The following is a 19,514-nucleotide window of genomic DNA, read 5'->3' on the forward strand; positions in this document are numbered from 1 at the left end:
TGCTGCTTGGCCTGCTGTGTTCATCCAGCCCTGCACCTTGTTGTCTCTCATTTTTCTACGACTACTTGTTGAAAAAATTGCATTTACACAGCATCTTTATAATCGTCCCCAGCTACAACTCAGTCAGCTATCAATAACAAGTGGGCGCATTTTTCAGGTGGAAAGCAAGAAATTTAGAAGGGATTTGAGAAAGATTGTTTTTCACCCAGAAGGCAGTGTGGGTCTGGAATGCGCTGTGGGAGGATGGGTGAGATGTGAAACCTCACAACCTTTAAAAAGTACTTGGAAGAACACTTGAAGTGTCATAACATTCAAGGCTATGGCTAGTACTGGGAAGTGGGACTACTGTACATTAAGCATAGTTTTGGTGGTACAGACTTGATGGGCTGAAGGCCTCTTCTGTACTATATAATTCTATGATTCAGCAAATATCAGCTGAAAAACAGACTTCCCTTGTACACGTGCCACTTTTAAAAGGTTTCTGCACAACTGCATCACAGGCTGCATTCCAAAGTTGTCCTGCTTTGTCTAGGACATTTCCAGAAGTTGTCAAAGAAGGGGAAGTTTGAGGACGTGGTGCAAAGGAGAGGACTCCTCTTCCTGGAGGACTGACAGAGGTCATGGGATCACCAGACTCTGACATTCTGGTTCGAGGTCACCACACAGGTCAGATTTGTCTACACAGTCTGGAGAAATGGGCAATAGTTCTATTTAAAGGTCAACGACCTTTTCCAATGAACCAAAGTAAGAGCCTCACTCTTCTCTCAGCTACTGAATCCAGCTCCCACTAAGTCTCATGCTCTACCACTCTCATTATTGTCTGTAACATCTTCCCCACTCACCCTTACCAACCCCAAGCTGCAACACCACTAACCCAGCATGTCCTTTGCACTGCTTACTCAGTTGCTCAGCCTGCCTGCAGTTGCACTAATAACTGTACCACCAACTTTTATCTCACTTAATTCCTCCATTCCTCTCATTACAGGTGAAAACAGCCTGTAACATTGCAGAGAGAGCCTGCATGGCTCAGGGTTAGTCTCCTCACACACTATGAGGATGCCAAACAATCCACATCCTGCCAACTGGGTAAGTGCCAATCTTCATTCCACACATCTAACCACTGACCTGAAGAAGGGTCCAGACCCGAAACATCAGCTTTCCTGCTCCTCTGATGCTGCCTGGCCTGCTGTGTTCATCCAGTTCTACACCTGTTATCACAAAGTCTTCTCTCTGTTTTGTCTTTCAAGTATTATCTCCACCATGTAACAGTCGGCTCCCCAATCACCTCAACTTCTGAGTATCAAGACTTCAGATCAAGCACTGGCAAAGTTGCCTCCTGCACACATTTGCTGGCTAAGCTATAACCAGAACATCCTATAGGCGTGTAGCTCTGGTCACCACATTATAAGAAAGTCGTGATTACCCTGACCCTAACTCTAACCCCATTGCAGGAGATATTTAATAAGATCTTGATTAGGCAGGAGGGTCTAACGTATAAAGAGAGTTTAGATAGGCCAGAGTTTGTTTTCCTTTGAGGTTGAGAGGGGGCCTAACAGAAGAAATTATGAGGGACATAAATAATGTGCAAATGAAAACACTTTTCCATTAGTAGAGGGGTCAATAATCAGGAGCTTAGATTTAGGATAAAGGATAGAAGGCTAAGAGATGAGTTGAGAACCAGTTGCTTTGGGGAGAACCGTGGCATCATGGTAACATCATTGGGCTAATAATCAAGAACCCAGGTTAGTGATCTGGGCACATGTTTCGAATTCCACTGTGGCAGATGACGAAATTTGAATTCAACCAAAATCTGGATTTAAAAGTTAGTCTAATGGTGATCATGTGTTGATTATCATTAAGACCCACCTAGTTCATTAATACCCTTTAGGGAATGGAATCTGCCATCCTCATGCGGTCTGGTTTACATGTGACTCCCGACCCTCAGCAATGTGTTTAACTCTTCGCTACTTTCTGGGCAATTAGGAATGGGAAATAAATGCTATCCAGCAGCACTCAAATCTTGGGAGTCTGGAACTCACAGTCTGAAAATATAGTTGAGTCAGAAACTCTTGTAACATTTTAGCAGTATTTAGGTACTACCCTCCAGGGCTACGGGCACCAAATACTGGAAAATGGAATTAATTAGTCAGACATGGGCCAAATGATCTCCTTCTGTGCTGCAAATATCTTTGAGTCTATGAGCGATTTAATCTCTCCTGCCCTGTACACTATCCCAGAACTTTCCTTTGTTCTTGTCACCCCTCCCCTCTTTCAACTGGTTAAAACCCACTACATTTCTGAGTTCCTGCAGTTCTGTACAAGTCATAGTTGGCGTGAAATCTTAATTTTGTTTCTCTCTCTACAAATGCTGACAGAGCTACTGAATACCTCTAACACTTTCCCTCTTTCTAATATTCTCCCAATTCACATTTCAAAGAAGAAGATCAAATGCTATTTCTAATCCATTTCGCTTTTAATTGATTCCAGTCACACATTCAACTCAATAAGAATTCAAGATAGCATTCCTGTTTTCATGTGTACATGGAGCAGAAATAGGCCTTTTGATTCTCAAGCCTATTCTGCTGTTCAGAGATGATATTTAATGTGTGATCTTTCAAAGATATTCCTGTAAAGAAATTTGGCTAAAATTAGGGTTTAGGGTCAAAAGTGTTAATGCAAACAAAGCTTAAAAAGCATTCAAAATATTCTGCATGTAGGGACTTGCCCATCCTTACATCAATCCGAGAAACTCAGAGGAGAGAGATACACACTTAAAGTGATAGAGGAGACCTTTTTTGCAAACTGTCATAACAGCCATCACAGCGTTGTACAATAAAGTCCTACCATTCACAGGGGGTACATTTGTGGAAAATTTCTGTGATTTTTGCAAACGACGATCTTGGCAGACTGCAGAAGTTGCATATTGAGTGTACACTTTCATAGATAAATACGCAGGTAAACCTATGCTGTACTCTTTCCAAAGTTAATATACCTTTTCTAAGGTGTAGTACTCAGAACTCTAAGTAATAAGGAAGTATTTTGAAAGATTCAGCACTCTCAACAGAGCACTGGTCTGTCCTCATGAATTACAAGCTCAAACCCTGATAATGGGGCTTGAATGTAAAAGAACTGAGCCAACCTGACACAATACGGACAGTTTAAATCCCATAGACGTGTGAATGAAGGTTACTGCTAACTTGTGAAATTTATCAGCTGCAGCAATATAGATAGACTGACAGACAGAAAAAGAAATTTGCTTTAAGAAGTCCATTTCACCATATCCCTAGGTCTTTCCTCTCTTCAGGAAAGCATTCAGTTGTCTGTTAAACACAGTTCAATGCCTGCTTCAATGGAGTTGCCTGGAATTTAATTTCACAGCTCTGTAATATTTTGTGTAGAAAAAATTCCAAGCTTGCTTCCTACTCCTAAATTCCTCATTTTTGACTTGTTGACTAAAACAACGTTCAGATTGTCAGAATCAGTAGATGCAAGAGCAGTTGTAACTATCAGTATATTCCAGATACTGTTATGATCATTTCTCACCTGGAAAGGTACCATGGTCTCTGCTCCATGGGGTTCCACAGAAACCTCTAATTTTGCCCACACTTTGTTCGTTGGTGTAGTAAGGTCAGCAACTCTTTTCATCTGCCCTCCAGCTGTGGTCATTATATGTACTGACATGTTAGCTCCTTCTGTCATCTGGTACCAGAACCTTAACTGATTGGAAATGAAAGAGAATTGTTAGAATAATTGATGAATTTTTAAATGAAATAAATACTCTGTGTAATGAAGATTTCCTGGTCCACATAACACATCTTCTGAATCTTTCAAGTAATTGCTTGTAGATATTTTCTAAGCAACCTGTTCGGTGATGTTATTACACACCTCTGGAGCAGTTGGGACTTGAGCCCAGGTCTCCTGGTTCAGAATTAGGGACACTACCACTACCCTAGCATACCTGTCACAAAAGGGATGTCCTTACCTGTGAACCCAAACAAACTACACCAAATCATGAATTGATCATTGATCAGAACTGTTCTGTTCAGTCCATAAAAATGAATCAAGCCTCTGGTAGTCTGCCATTTTAATTCACCATGTCGGTCTCCCATCAACCTCTTTGTCTTTGGCTGACTCTGCCTTTCCAGTGAAGCTCATGCAAACTCTTGCTGTCAATTAAGCATGTTACATCCTTCCAGAGTCAACACTGAATTCAGGAATTTCAGACCATGAACTCTGTTGCCATTTAGTTTCCTTTTCATTACATGATTGATTTTACTCTGATTTTGCTTCTGGATGGCAGTTCTTTATCAATCACACCGCCTCTAGCTGTATCCTTTGTTCCTTTTGTGATTTACTGCCTCCATCTTCCACCCTCCATACGGACCTTTCCCTTTTAATGTTGTATCACATTTAAACTGCTAAATTCCTATTACATTTCTTAAATTTCTACTATTGACTTGAAATTTTAACTTGGTTTTTGTCTCTCGTCGGAGCATTTCCAGAATTTTTTGCTTATATGACATTAGATTGCTGACACTAGGAAGGTGATGGCTTACTGGTATTATTGGAGGACTATTAATCCAGAGACCTGAGTAATGTTCTGGAGACCCAGGTTCAAATCTTGCCACAGCAGATAGTGGAATTTGAATTCAATGTGAAAAAAATGTCTGGAATGACAAGTCCAATGATGACCACTAATTTATTGCTGATTGAACTAGAGTATTTCATGGGATTTTCTTATTTTATCAATTTCCTATTCCATCACTTTTAGATGGAGCAAATCACTTTATTTATAGAACATACTTAATGTTTGAGAAAATTTAAAATTGCAACAGTGAAAAATTCCAGAATATTTATGGTCCATTTCACTTAAAACTCTCCTGTGAATAAAATGGAATTTAAGAATGGAAGCATTTCCTATATTGTATATATCACATGTTGCAGCTTCATCTTGCAGAATTAATAAGATCACCTTGCTATTGTGGTTTCTTGTTCACTTTACCTCCACTTGATGTTAACTACTGCTCATCCATACTCACCCATGTACCAAAGCAGGAATCAGTGTGTCTTCTAAACAAAACTATTTATTTATATCGCTTAACTCAATACAAGCATTGGTTTGCTCTTTCCCCTTCCTAAGAGATTGTGTGCAGTTCTGGAATCTACATTATAGGAGGGATATGATTGTACTAGACAGGGTGCAGAGAGAAGATTTAGCAGGATGCTGATTGTGCTGGGGAGTTTTGGTTTTGAAGAGAGATTGGACAGACTGGGGTTGTTTTCCTTGGACCACAGGAAACTGAAGGGGATCATGATTGAAGAGGGAACAAGGAGTTAGGAAGGATAAAAGGGGCCATGAAATGACATTGGCAAACAGGATTAAGGAAAATCCCAAAGCTTTTTATACCTATATAAGGAGCAAGAGGGTAGCTAGGGAAAGTGTAAGTCCATTCAAGACAAGAGGAGTGAATTTATGCATGGAGCTGGAGAAAGTGGGTGAGGCCCTTAATGAATACTTTGCTTCAGTATTCACAAAGGATAAGGACATGGTGGATGTTGAGTCTAGAGAGGGGTATGTTGATATTCTAGGGCAAGTTGTAGGGAGTGCTGCCTGGTTCACTCTTCACCCGCTCCCTGGTTCTGACACTGGGCTTATGTAAGGAATGCGGTGTGGTGGAAAAACACAGGAGGCAGATGATTCAGAGGCAAAGAAAACTCTGATTTTATCGAACAAACAAGCCAAATTTAATATATTTGCAGAAAACAAGGAAGTGAATATCAAAATTAGAACTGGCCTGTCTCTGACTGAGACCTTGTCTCCCAGTTAACTTAACCCTCACTTAAGCCTTGCAGCTAAGATGTAATACTGTGAGTAAATAGATGCAGTGGGTGACTGTTACTTATACTATTAGGGAAGAGGGAGAGAGAGACCTGCTGACCCGGAGTCCTATTCCACTTCCCTTCCTGAGGGGTACCCTACACCGTTGGCCCTCCCGAACCCCACCTTCTCCTATCTAAGACTAGACAAGCTGGGTTAGAGGGTCTCGATAATCTTAGGCTCACCCCCGGTGTGAAACGTGATTTTAACTGGCTTTTGTCCGTAATCTCTTGCCGTAGCTGGGACTCTGCGAAGAACCAGTAACAGTCTAGAGGTGTCCGCTGATGTGGTTAGACACATGGCAACAGAGCAGTGAGTACCTCGGGTTTTCGTTCTTCCCTTGGTGGTCCATGTGAGCGGGTTGTTGTTGTGGAGGATGGTGGTGAATGCGACTGGTGTTGCTCCGTTTGGTGTTTCGTGTCTCTGGATGCCTGTGGTTGCCTCCAGAGTCGGTGGAAGTTCGTAGTTAGTTGCTGGTGTTCAGTGGCTGGTATCTCAGTGCTGGTCTCACGGAGCCCGAACTTGCAGTGCCCCACTCACAGTGGAGGACTCTCGGTACACTCGCTCTCTTTCTCTCCTCCTCTTCCTTTTCTTATTCCTTCACTCACTTCTCTTTCCTACACTGCTGTCCTGGGCTCGGGGTCTCCAGTTATACCTAACAGCAGCCCTCCCCCTCCCCTTATCTCCCGCTAAATCTTTGAGCTATTGTTCCTCCTCTCCGGGCTGAATGGGCTTCTTGAGCACTGGGACAACAAGGTGCAGGGCTGGATGAACACAGCAGGCCAAGCAGCATCATAGGAGCAGAGATTCTTGAGCACTGGAGTAGGTGTGAATCATTTATCAATTGAGGTGAATGGTTTTGATGGTTTTTGGAATGTCCGGCATTTCCCTCAGATGGGTATCTGTTCAGTTTCGCATAGTGGTGTGAATGTTTTGTTTTAAACATCCAAGGTGAAACAGGTTTGCATGTAGCACAATGGTTCAGTGTTCTTGTGTCTGAGCTCTGCCTGGGAATTAATTGAATGGTTTTATACCTCTGTAGGTTCCAAAGGGTCTGAAGTTTTCTGAAAATGCTTGTTTCCCACAGACAGACTTGCATTGTTTTTAGCTGGGGCATGAATGGGAGTCTTCCTTTAGTTTCTGCAAGCTAACCCCTGTTCCAGACAACTGCCTCTGGGCTTGTATGTTACTCAGTCTGTTCCAGCCAGCCTGCTCCTGGTTCAGTTGCAGCCCATGGTTTCTTGAGTCCCAAAAGTTCAGTGAATTTAATCCAGCTAATTTCCACAACTTCTGCCTTCAGAGGGGTTTTAAATCCAGGTTATGCCCATAAACTGATGGGGATTTTTGCCCCACTTTACAATGCCAACATAAAAAAGGAGGTGGTGCTAGGTGATTTGAAAAGCATTAAGGTAGTGAAGTCCCCAGGACCAGATGGGATTTATCCCAGAACACTGAGGGAGGGCAGAGAGAAATTTGTTGGAGCCTTGTACAAAATCTTTGTATCCTCTTTAGTTATGGACAAGGTCCCAGAGGACCTGAAAAATAGTCAGTGATATTCCTTTGCTAAAAAAGGGAAATCTGGGAAATGATAGACCGATTAGCCTTACATCAGTAGCAGGGAAATCATTGGAGAAGATTCTTAAGGACAGGATTTACTCACATTTGGTAAAATATGGCCTTATTAGTGATAGGTGGCATGGCTTTGTGCAGGGGAGGTCATGTCTCACAAACTTGATTGAGTTTACTGAGAAAGTGACAAATATGATTAATGAGGGCAGAGCGGTAGATATTGTCTATATGGATAAGGTCACTCATGGCAACCTGATACAGAAGGTGAAGTCACATGGGATCCACAGTGAGCTGGGAAGATGGATACAGAACTGGCTGGGACAAAGAAGACAGAAAGTAAAGGGGGCAGGGTGTCTTTATGATTGGTGGGCTGTGACATGTGGTGTTCCATAGGAAGCAGTGCAGGTGCCCCTGTTATTTAGAACACATAATTGACTTGAAGGAGAATGTAGGTTATCTGATTAGTTAGTTTGTGGACAACACAAAGGTTGGGGGAGATGCAGATGGTGAGGATTGCCAGAGGATACAGTAGAATAAAGGTAGACCGCAGACTTGGGCAGAGAAATGGCAGACGGAATTTCAAATGAGGAAATGCAGGATAATGCATTTTGGAAGGCCTAATGCATGAGGGAAGTATTCAGTAAATGTTAGAACCCTTAAAGCATTAACATACAGCAGGATCCAAGTGTACAGGTCCACAGTTCCCTGAAAGTGGCAATGCAAGTGGATAAGGTGGTAAAGAAGGCATATGGCATGCTTGCCTTTATTGGTCAGGGCATAGTGTACAAAAATTGGCAAGTCATGTTGTAGCTGTACAGACCTTTGGTGAGGTCACATTTGGAATGTTGCATCCAGTTCTAGTCGCCACACTGCCAGAAGGATGTGGAGGATTTGGAGAGGGCATGGAAATTGTTTACCAGGATGTTGCCTAGTTTGGATGGTGTGAGCTATGACAAGAGATTGGACAAAATTGGTTTGTTTTCACTTGAATATCAGAGGCTGAGGGGCAGCCTGATAGAAATTTACAAAATTATGATAGGCACAGATAGAATGGATAGTCGGAGTCTTTTTCCCAGGGTAGAAAACTGTCAATTACTCGGGAATATAGGTTAAGGTAAAAAAGGGGGAAAGTTTAAAGGTGGTGTGAGATGCAAGTTTTCTTATACAGTCAGTGGTAAGTACCTGAAATGTGCTGCCAGAGGAGGTGATAGAAGCATGTACAATAGCAACATTTAAGAGGCATCTTGACAAATCCAGGAGTAGGCAGGGAATGGAGGGATACAGGCCACGTAGAGGCAAAAGGGTTTTACTTTAGGAAGGCATTGTGTGTTGGTGCAGGCTTGGTAGGCCTGAGGGCGTGTTCCTGTTCTTTGTTCTTTATGATTGAGATGTATAAAATTATGAGGGTCATTGACAGGGTAGATGGGAAGAAACTTTCCTCTTGGTTGAAGGATTAATGATCAGGAGACAAAATTTAAGATAAGGGGCAGGAGGTTTAGAGGGAATGCGAGGTTAAATATTTTCACCCAGAGTGTATTGGGAATCTGGAACTCACTGCCGATAAGGGTGGTAAAGGCAGAGACATTCATGACTCTGATCCATCCCCATCATTTTCTTTCTTCTTTTTCTTTCTTTCAGAAGTGCCATCTGAAAGACAACTGAGCAGATTTTTCTCCCCCTAATCACTATGACAATTTTGTTTTGTTTTTAACTACTAACTACCACCAGTAAATTACCCGTGTAGCCAATTATATGTTTACATGTAAAGCACATTATAGCAATGCAAACCATCAAAGTAAGTGATGGGTAAGGAGAGAGAGAGGGGGGAAACCTGTAAATGTGTATTCCAATAACAGTCAGCTGCTTCCTCTTATATTTTAAGCATGTCCTTAATATGATCCCCACTTTTACAATATTATCATTTGAGATTCAGTTTAGAAGGAATGAGCTTACATTTCATGATTGTAGAGGACATGCACATGCCTCTCAAGTGCTTGAAGAATGATTATCAGTAAGGTCAGAAAAAGCAATGATTTAAAACAGAAAAATCCTGACTGTACAGATAATCTCTACAAGAACAAATAGTCAACAAAGGGAATTCTGAAATTTGACACAAGTTTATAAATGTAGTCCAAAAGCATAATGCATAGGGGACCAGGCAGCCAGGTCTATGCCTCCCCCGAGTGCTCTAGTTCACATTTTTAAGATTCAGACTCTAGCAATTCTCTTACATTTACAGTTAAATCCTGCATTTGACCTAAAGTGTGAACAAGTATCTCAAAGGATGTTTGCAACATAGTATTGATGGTATCAGTGGCCAGACAGCTAACCACCATTTTTGCACAAGTTCAACCATCCTTCTGTACAGTATGTACTCATTCACACTCCTTTACATAAAGTAGCTGAAATTTTCAGTTTGCAGCATATGTGCTATTCTTACATTTAAATAATCTTCAGACAATTGATGGCTGTGAATTTTATTTTATCTAAGATTGTGAAATAATTTATATAATGCCTTAGTTGTGACATCAGTGGGCAAGTTGTTGGAGGGAATCCTCAGGCACAGGATTTACATGTATTTGCAAAGGCAAGGCCTGATTAGGGATAGTCAACATGGCTTTGTGCGTGGGAAATCATGTCTCATGAACATTGAGTTTTTTGAATTGAACTGGCTCGAAGAAAGAAGACAGAGAGTGGTGGTGGAGGGGTACTTTTCTACTGGAGGCCTGTGACCAGTGGTGTGCTGCAAGGATTGCTGCTGGTTCCACTGCCTTTTTATCATTTATATAAATGATTTGGATGTGAACATAGGAGGTATGGTTAGTAAGTTTGCAGATGACATCAAAATTGGAAGTGTAGTGGACAGTCAAGAAGGTTACCTCATAGTGAAATGGGATTGTGATCTGATGGACCAATGGGCCAAGGAGTGGCAGATGGAATTTGATTTTGATAAATGGGAGGCACTTCATTTTAGTAAGGCAAATCAGAGCAGGACTTATACACTTAACGGTAAAGCCCTGGTGAGTGTTGCTGAACAAAGAGACCTTGGAGTGCAGGTTCATAGTTCCTTGAAAGTGGAGTCGCAGGAAGATAGGATAATGGAGAAGGCGTTTGGTATGCTTGGCTTTATTGGTCAGTGCATTGAGTATAGGAATCAGGAGGTCATGTTTCTGCTGTACAGGACATTGCTTAGGACACTATTAGAATACTACATGCAATTCTGGTCTCCCTGCTCCAGGAAGGATGTTGTGAAACTTGAAAGGATTCAGAAAAGATTTATAAGGATGTTGCGAGGATTGGAGAGTTTGAGCTACAGGGAGAGGCTGAATAGACTGGGGCTATTTTCTCTGGAGCGTTGGAGGCTGAGGGGAGACCTTATAGAGGTTTATAAAATCATGAGGGGCATGGATAGAGTAAATAGCGAAGGTCTTTTCCCCAGGGTAGGGGAGGCCAAAACTAGAGGGCATAGGGTTATGGTGAGAGGGGAAAGATTTAAAAGGGACATAAGGGACAACTTTTTCATGCAGAGGGTGGTGCATGTATGAAACAAGCTACCAGAGGAAATGGTGGAGACTGGTACAATTACAACATATAAAAGGCATCTGGATGGGTACATCATGAGGAACGATTGAGGGATATGGGCCAAATGCTGGCAAATGGGACTAGATTAATTTAGGGTTGGCATGAACGAGTTGGACCAAAATGTCTGTTTCTGTGCTGTATATCTCTATGACATCTTTGTTCAAATAAAACAAAATGGCTTTGAAATGGGGGTAGGGCAGGAAACTGGGGTTGAGGTCAAAGATCAACCATGATCACATTGAATGGTGCAGCAAACTTAAGGGGCCATACTGACTACTCTTTCTCTTATTTGTTTGCAAACTAACTGATAGTTAGAGAAGCCAGAAAGGCTGCAGGAATTGCTATAACAATATGGCCATTTTAAATTCAGTCCTTAGTGTGCTGGAATGATAGTGAAGTTGAACAACAGATTTGTTGGTTGACTGTCATTATTTCTCAATAATCCATTGTAGTCCACCATCGTCGCATTTAACACATTTGTCTCCATGAGAAAAATGAGATGTGAAGTTTGCTGTGATTCTTCCAGCTCAGCCTAAAACCTTGGCATAAAATAAGCTTAACAACAAACTTCTGCCAATATTACATCAGCTGCACAGGAGAAGTCTCATGGGAATTCATCCTCTTGTCCAACATAAATACAGCATGGTAATGAAACCTGGAGCCCCAGAAAACAGCAATGACAAGAGGTAAGAGAGATAAATTGCCACTACCATCTGCTATAAAATCTGTAAGGGGCATCTCAAGCCAACGAACTCTTCAGAATTCGACATTACAGTATTTCTTTTATTTTCTTCTCATCAGCCTCCATATTTAAACAAATTACTTTCTAGAAACCATGAATATATAATTACCTGACACGGAAGACCCTTGACCAATTGGTTCTTCAAAACAGGAATGCCAAGTTCAATTGTATGCACTGATTTATGATCTGAAGTTGCTTTGAAATAGATGAACATTCCTATCGTATGAAAGAATGCAAAAACAATTACTTCATTTTAAAGTTATTCAGTTCATATAAATTTCTTTTCTTATGAATGCATTTCTGACCATTCTCGATTTGAAATACTGCAGGATGAACACAAACATGAAAGTTTCCATTAAATTTCACACATTGCAATTGGTAACTTTACCAAACTGTACGAGGCACTAAGGTTTGGATTCTTGTCTTACTGTCCAAGAAGGTTGTTAAGAGTCAATGGGGTGGGAGAGAAGGTTGAATAGCAGATTCCAGAGGATACACCCAAGTTTAATGAAAGGTGTGTGATTTAGAAACATTAATAATTACTTTTTCTAGAATTTGGATTTAAGACTAGTGGTTTATGAGTGTTGAACTATTTTTGTGAAGAGATTTAAAAATTAATTAAGTTGATCTTTCCTGAAACATGATATTAAACTAACGTGTGTCGGAGACCAGGTAACTGTAAGAAATCATGGAGTGTTTATTAAAATTATATTGTGGAGGGTTGTGACAGGAAAAATAAAACATTAAGGGTTAGGGTCGAGGGAGACATGATGAAGTCAAGTACAAGTACAGATTCTCCTAAAAAGCATATTGTTTAGAGCAGTTAAGGGAATAAATTACCTTAGTGTAAGGAATTCAGTTTGTGAAAGCTTCCTGACCAGGAGTGTTTGGTTAGAAATCTGCTTTAGTTATACAAAGCTCAGAATGTCCAAGATCTCAGTTGTGGAAGTGTTTAAGGAAATCATAGAATCCCTACATGTGGAAGCAGGCCATTCAGTCCATCAAGGCCACACCAACGCTCTGAACAGCATCCCACCCAGACCTTCCCCCACCTTATCCCTGTATTTCCCATGGCTGATCCATTACAGGCAATTTAGTATGGTCAATCCACCTAACCTGCACATCTTTGGACTGTGGGAGGAAACTGCAAGCACCCAGAGGAAACCCACACAGACACGGGGAGAATGTGCAAACTCTACACAGACAGTCACCTGAGAGTAGAATCGAGCCCGGGTCCCTGGTGCTGTGAGGCAGCAGTGCTAACCACTGAGCCACCGTGGCACCCCGTCTTATAAAAAAGGCCTTTTATCTCAGACAGCAAGACCTGTGAAGATGTAGTTCAACAAAATCTACGGATTGGACAAGGTAGGAAAATTTCTCTGGATCACCTGTAAAGTGATGGTGTTGGGTGGTAGATAAACAATGTTTTGCCGAGTGTTTTGAAATCTTTCAAACCATGTTATGTTTGGATCGCTTGATTTGGTTTATTTTATTTTTATTTCTTCTATGTAATAATCTGCTGTTTTATTATTAAAATCAAATCTGCAGGCTTGCATGCTTATGCTTCAGCGAAAGACTGCAACATTAGATATGAAGAAGGAAAATGGTCTAACAAGTTACATTTCATTCTGGGATCTGACTTGTCCAGTAGTATCATCAGCTGGGCTCATAACACTGGTTCTTCATCAAGTGAGAGATTGGGCTGAAATGGACGTGTTGGGATTTTCCTGTTATTACTCCAGACTTTGCTGTAACCTATCCGACAGATCAGCATTAAGTGGGAAGTCGAGGGATACAGTCCTCGCCTCCTTATCCACATTCCAAAGGAAATTAAAGTGACTTGTTTAATGAGCAGTCAATCCATTACTGCCTGTTTTGCATCCCGTCAGTAATGTTTTACCCCTAACAGTGTTCAGACCAACTAATACATTTAGCTGAATGTTTGATCATACACAGAGGTGAAATCAGATGAGAGTAAGCCTATTGTTTCTCACTCACTGTGTGCTGGCCTGCCATCGTGGTCTTGCCTTGACTGAATTGGGGCCATGATTAGCTAAACTATCCCCTTCCTGCAACGTACTCCTCACTCTAATGCAGTAATCCCCTCACCCGACAAAACACATTCCTTCACAATACTCCTCTCTTCCTTGCAACACCACCCCTTGCCCCCACCATAATACCAACTCACTCCCCAAATCATCCTATGGTTTCTAGTATTGATTAGTTTATTCTTGACTCACATTTCCTTCTAACGTGAACAGAAAGACGGCCCATTAAACCAGGTAGAAACATTGATTACAACAACTGCCATTGAATCGAAATTTTCATAGAAAATTAGATAGAATTGCAAAATACAATCACCAAAGCATTAGAAGAAATGTGGAATATGTCACCATCATAACCAGTGCCCATAATCGGAAATGAATGGAATTATGGATAAAAATCTCAGAATTCCGTGCCTTAATGTTATCTTGTCTTATTCATCCACTGTAAGGTCTTGCTACAGAGCTGTTTGGCAGATTGAAAAATATTTTTTTCACAGCAACACTGAGAAATCAATATTGCCTTTTCAACTTTCAGTACTGTCAGCTAAAGGTTTTGCCAGTTTTAAGTTGCTGAAACCGAGAAAGAAGGATCAGAGTTCCCATTGCTTAGCCTAAATGCTACCACAGCAGATAAAATAAACAGGACATCCATCAGGATTATACAATATTGAGTCACCTTTATTTCCAAGGGTCAGTGGGGTCATACAGGCTTTCATACACTCACACTTGTCCCAAGGCCTGATGTTAGATTAACAACAACAACCTGTATTTACTTGGCACCTTTAATTAATAAAATGTCCAAAGAGCTTTTAAGGGTATTATAAAGTTATTGGATCAAGTCATATGAAGTCAATGTTACAGAGATGGAAAAAGAAAATCCTAGCAATGGTGCAGATATAATTTGGAAGGTTATCTTGGGATCAAATTGACCCTGACATTGCAAATAGAGACGTTTAATCTCAGGCTGTTGATAGGGAGAATGATGTGAGTCAGTAACAATAGACAGAGTTTGGAACAGGGACTAAAAACAAGGGCTTCAGCCTTCCCAATATTCAACAAGGCTAAATAAAATGATAACCAAATTTTTAATAATCAACACTGTGTGGCAGAATTTCTGAATGAGATCATCTGCGTGATAGTTTACATATATATTCTGATCAACCTCCATGCCAATAGCACTAAATAGGAGTGCCACTCCACTGTCTGAATCCTATGATGAGTTTGATAGCTTACAATAGTCCCAGGCACTTCTCTTTTCTATGTCTTATGGGACTTTATAGTTCCTTTGTGTGATATTATGTGTATGAATGCTAATCATTATCAAACTCCTTTGATGGTATTTTAACAGGGCTCTTAAATAAATGGATTAATATTGCCATTAAAATAATGAACCATGCAATTTCATAGAATTATGTATGGCTTTGTATATTAAATAGCTTCAAATTTCTTCACAAATATATACACAGTTATATAAATGAAGGTTAGTTTATCTCACTTTTAATATTGGGGAAAATGCGTAATCTTACCTACATATAGTTTGATGATTGTAGATGTTTCTAATTAACCTGTTTGGAGGTGTTATAACATACCTCTGGAGCAGTTGGAACCCAAGCTTAGGTCTCCCGGCTCAGAGATAGGAACACTGGCACTGTACCACAACAGCCATCAGAGCTCCTCAGGGTAATGTTCTGGGCTCAACCATGTTCATCCATGGGTCCCGGGGGGTTCAGTTTGGTTCTGGGAGGAGTTAGGTTTGGTTCCTGCAGGGACAAGGAGGGGTTGGATGCTGTGGGATGGGGGCAGGGGTTGTCAGGTCAGGGTTCATTGGGGTTAGGGGATTGGATCCTGGGGTAGGACTATATATTTGATGGTCTAACTTTTCCTGAGTAACTATTTACTTGATTTCATCACAACGATCCAAGCGTTCAGATTTATCAAACCTCGAACCCTCGAATCTCATTGGACACCTATTGTATTTAACTTTGTGCCTTCTGAAAAAATACCCTGATCAATCCTTCTGTGGTTTAAAACAGATAAATCACGCACTTGCTTTTATTAAAATCCATCTGCCACAGCTTTGCCCATTCACCTAATCTATCAATATCGGATTATAATTTTATGCTGTTGTCAACACTGTTCACAATGTTGCCCAATTTTGTGTCATCAGCAAATTTTGACAGTTGACTTTTTATGCCATGGTCCAAGTCATTAACGAATCTTGTGAATAATTGAGGCCCTACACAGACCCCAGTGGGACACCACTAAACGTATCCTGCCAATTTGAATACTTACCCATTACTTCAATTTTCCGTTTCCTGCCACTCAACCAATTTCCTACTCATGTTAATAATTTACCCTCAGTCCTGTGGGCTTCCACCTTAACCGACAGTGTCTTGTGTGGGACTTTATCAAAAGTCTTCCGGAAATCCATATAAACAACATCCATGGATTTACCACTGTCCACCACCTTTGTCACCTCTTCATAAAACTCCACAGTCCATAGTTTTATTAATATTCTCCCATATTGTATTACAATTTAGATGCCATCTGCATTAACTGGAGAAAAGTAAGTTTTCTTTTCCTTCTTTTGTTGCACCTAGGTCACAGTTATATAGGGGTTGGGGGTTTGAGGCCAGGACATGGTTTGGTCTTCTGCCTTCACTTCCTTGCCTGCCTTCTATAACTCTAATTGCGTCCATATTTGAGCAGTTGGAGGCTTGACAGGTAGGTATCTGTGAAACTATGACCATTCTTACCTGCTAGGGAGGCAGATGATCAAAAGGTGTTGAGTTAATGTCCTTAAGTAGCTAAATAAAAAACAAAAGAACTGCGAATGCTGTAAATCAGGAACAAAAAACTGATGGTGGAGGAAGGGTCACCGGACCTGAAACGTTAGCTCTGTTTCCTCCTCCACAGATGCTGCCAAACCTGTTGAGCTTTTCCAGCAACTTTGTTTTTGTCCTTAAGTAGCTGTTTAATTGACACATTCAGGCCTTTAACTGGAGCCAAGTTGAGAATGTTCCCAAGGACCTAAGTTCTCAGCCTTTAATCACTGAGCTTGTGAGAGGTGAGTGTGCTTCTCTCTAGAACCAACTTGATTCATTATTTCCCCTTTTTACCACTTCCAGGGAGGGGAAAATCTCACCTTGATTCTACATTCCAAATCATTTTTGTAAAATTACGAACAGCACCAACCCTTGTGGATAACCACTTCCAACGTTTTGATGGTCTAAATGACCACCTTTTATTAACACTCTCAGCTTTCAATCTGGAAGCTAACCTTCAATCTATTCTGGCACTTGGACTTGACTATTCATTGTCGGATATTAATCATTTGTCCATTAGGAGCATCTTATTGAAAGTTTTTTGAAATTCTAGATAAATTACATCTATTGTACGACCATTGTCTACTCTCTTTAACATCTCCTTAAAATATTTAGTAAGGTATTCAAGAAATGATTTCCATGCCAATTGTTCATCTTTATGATTTTTATTTCGAGTTTTTCATCTATTCTCTAGTCATGATTTCACTATTTTTTGACCACCGATATTAAGCTGACTGGTCTGCAATTTACTGGTCATGTTCTGTGTCTCTTAAATGTAGGAATTACATGAGCTATCCACCAGTCTTCTGCTATCAACACCATTTGCTGGTTCATGATTATGTATGAGTTTTGAAGCACTCTGAAATATTCCACAAAGGCTCAATCATATGATCTAGCAATGTGGCTGCAATTTAACCACTGCCTCCTTTTATAGTTTATTCACAGATTTGGGGGTATCTCCGACTATTGTCAATCCCTAATTGCCAGAGGGAAGTTAATAGTCAGCTATATTGCTGTGGGTCAGGAGTCACATATAGGCCAGACCAGGTAGGATGGCAGTTTCCTTCCCTAAAAGGACATTAATGAACAAGATGGGATTTTTCCAACAATCTGAAATAGTTTCATGGTCATCATTACGTTCTTAATTCCAGATTATTATTGAATTCAAATTTCACCATCTACCATGGTGGGATTCAAAACCAGGTCCTTGGGACATTACCTAGCTCTCTGGATTAATCGTCTAACCATAACAGCACTAGGACATCAACTCCCCCTAAACTGGTATGTTTATCTGTAAACACCTTGGTTTGACAAGCAAGCTTCCTGCCTGCTCAGGGTTCTATTGCACATAAAATTACAACAGTAAATACTCACCTTGGCTGGTGTTAGTTGTGTGGTCAGTAATAGATAATCCTAACCTGGAAGATGTTCGGCCTTGTCCTTGAACCCACACAGAACCATTTGAAGGCAGCTGTTGCATCCACTCACAAAAACCAGACTCAAAGTTACACAAAGTATAATTTGCTAGAAAACAGAAAGAAAAGGAGTAGACTACTGTTAGGATATTTAGAGAGCTTGAAAGCATTGCATGACAGAGGTTTCCCCTTCCTTTTTACGTTGCATTGTAAAAGTAAGAGGCCTTGTAGAATAAAAGCAAAGATGAATTAAAATCAAATCTATCTTTGCATTTACTCCTTGAAATTTAGCACAAACATAATTTTGCTAGGAAGCATGCAACATGAAAACATAACTTCACCTTTCAATTTTTTAACAAGGTATAGATTTTATTCATCAACTGAATTACTAGACTTGAAGCACTGTATATTTCAGTAGTGTTGGATTGCTTATAGGCCATAATTTACAACTTGGCATATCTTTGCTTGCGTAAGATCTCTATAATAATATATGAACAGTGAAATGAACCCTTCTCATTATTCATTGACAAATATTGCACTGGTGGTGCCAGGCTCTGCAGTACAAAGTTTGAAAAAGTTGATGTTATCTATTGAGAAATAAACTATGGACTGTAATATAATGAATTAATTGTTGGGAATTAAGTCTCAGGATTCTGACCAGCTCAGAGCAGCTAAACTAAATTATTGCCCTACAATCACTTGCATAACAGCTTTGCTCTCATTTGAATCACATGGTTTTTCACTGCTCATGCTAATATTGGTTGAAATTTAAATCCAGCCAAGTAACAAATGTGAAATGTAACAAATTAATTCAAACATGAATATTTCCTGATAATGGAATCTATCATTGAGGATCCTGCATTATTTGTGATACATTGAAGGTTATGTTATTGGAAGGGAGAGTTGAGGTGGTGTTTTTGGAGTATGAACTTCCAGGGCAGGATTCCCTTGACTTTGTACTGCAACTTTAGTGGGATAACTACAGTAGTATCTGATGAAGTTAACCCCCTGCTCACCAATGAGACAATTAGGCAAACCTATAAGGAATATTATCCCTACATCTCCACCAAACAAACTTTGAAGGACCTTTGGAAGGACTGAGATTTACTTAGAAACAAGAAATTGAATTTTAGAATGATTCCTGAGGAAAAAAAGGTCTAAAAATCCAACAGCTTGGGAGATGTAAGTTACACACAATGGGAGTTAAAGATCATAGTTTGAGATGAAACTTGGGCTTACATCTCCTCCTGGCATAACAATGAATTTCCCAGACATTGGAAGAGGATATTTCTCCAGTCATTATGTTGTCACTTTATGTGACTGACTTGACCAGAAACAAGATGGGACATTGCTAATGAGATAACAAGATGTAGAGCTGGATGAACACAGCAGGCCGAGCAGGAAAGCTGACGTTTCGGGCCTAGACCCTTCTTCAGAAATGATTTCTGAAGAAGGGTC

General features: G+C 40.4%; 1 protein-coding gene across 1 annotated transcript in view; it reads right to left on the bottom strand.

Moving 5' to 3' along the window:
* The window catches only part of LOC109926748 (MAM and LDL-receptor class A domain-containing protein 1), a 357,436-nt gene that overhangs the window by 271,478 nt on the left and 66,444 nt on the right, over positions 1-19,514 (bottom strand). Inside the window, exons 11-13 of the mRNA XM_048606938.1 lie at positions 18,016-18,165; positions 11,881-11,987; positions 3,544-3,717 (exon numbers count right to left, since the gene is read on the bottom strand). Of these exons, the coding sequence (XP_048462895.1) occupies positions 3,544-3,717; positions 11,881-11,987; positions 18,016-18,165 (431 nt within the window). The remainder of the gene's footprint in view (positions 1-3,543; positions 3,718-11,880; positions 11,988-18,015; positions 18,166-19,514) is intronic.

The sequence above is a fragment of the Rhincodon typus genome, chromosome 2 (assembly GCF_021869965.1).
Source record: "Rhincodon typus isolate 14 chromosome 2, sRhiTyp1.1, whole genome shotgun sequence".
NCBI classification, from domain to species: domain Eukaryota; kingdom Metazoa; phylum Chordata; class Chondrichthyes; order Orectolobiformes; family Rhincodontidae; genus Rhincodon; species Rhincodon typus.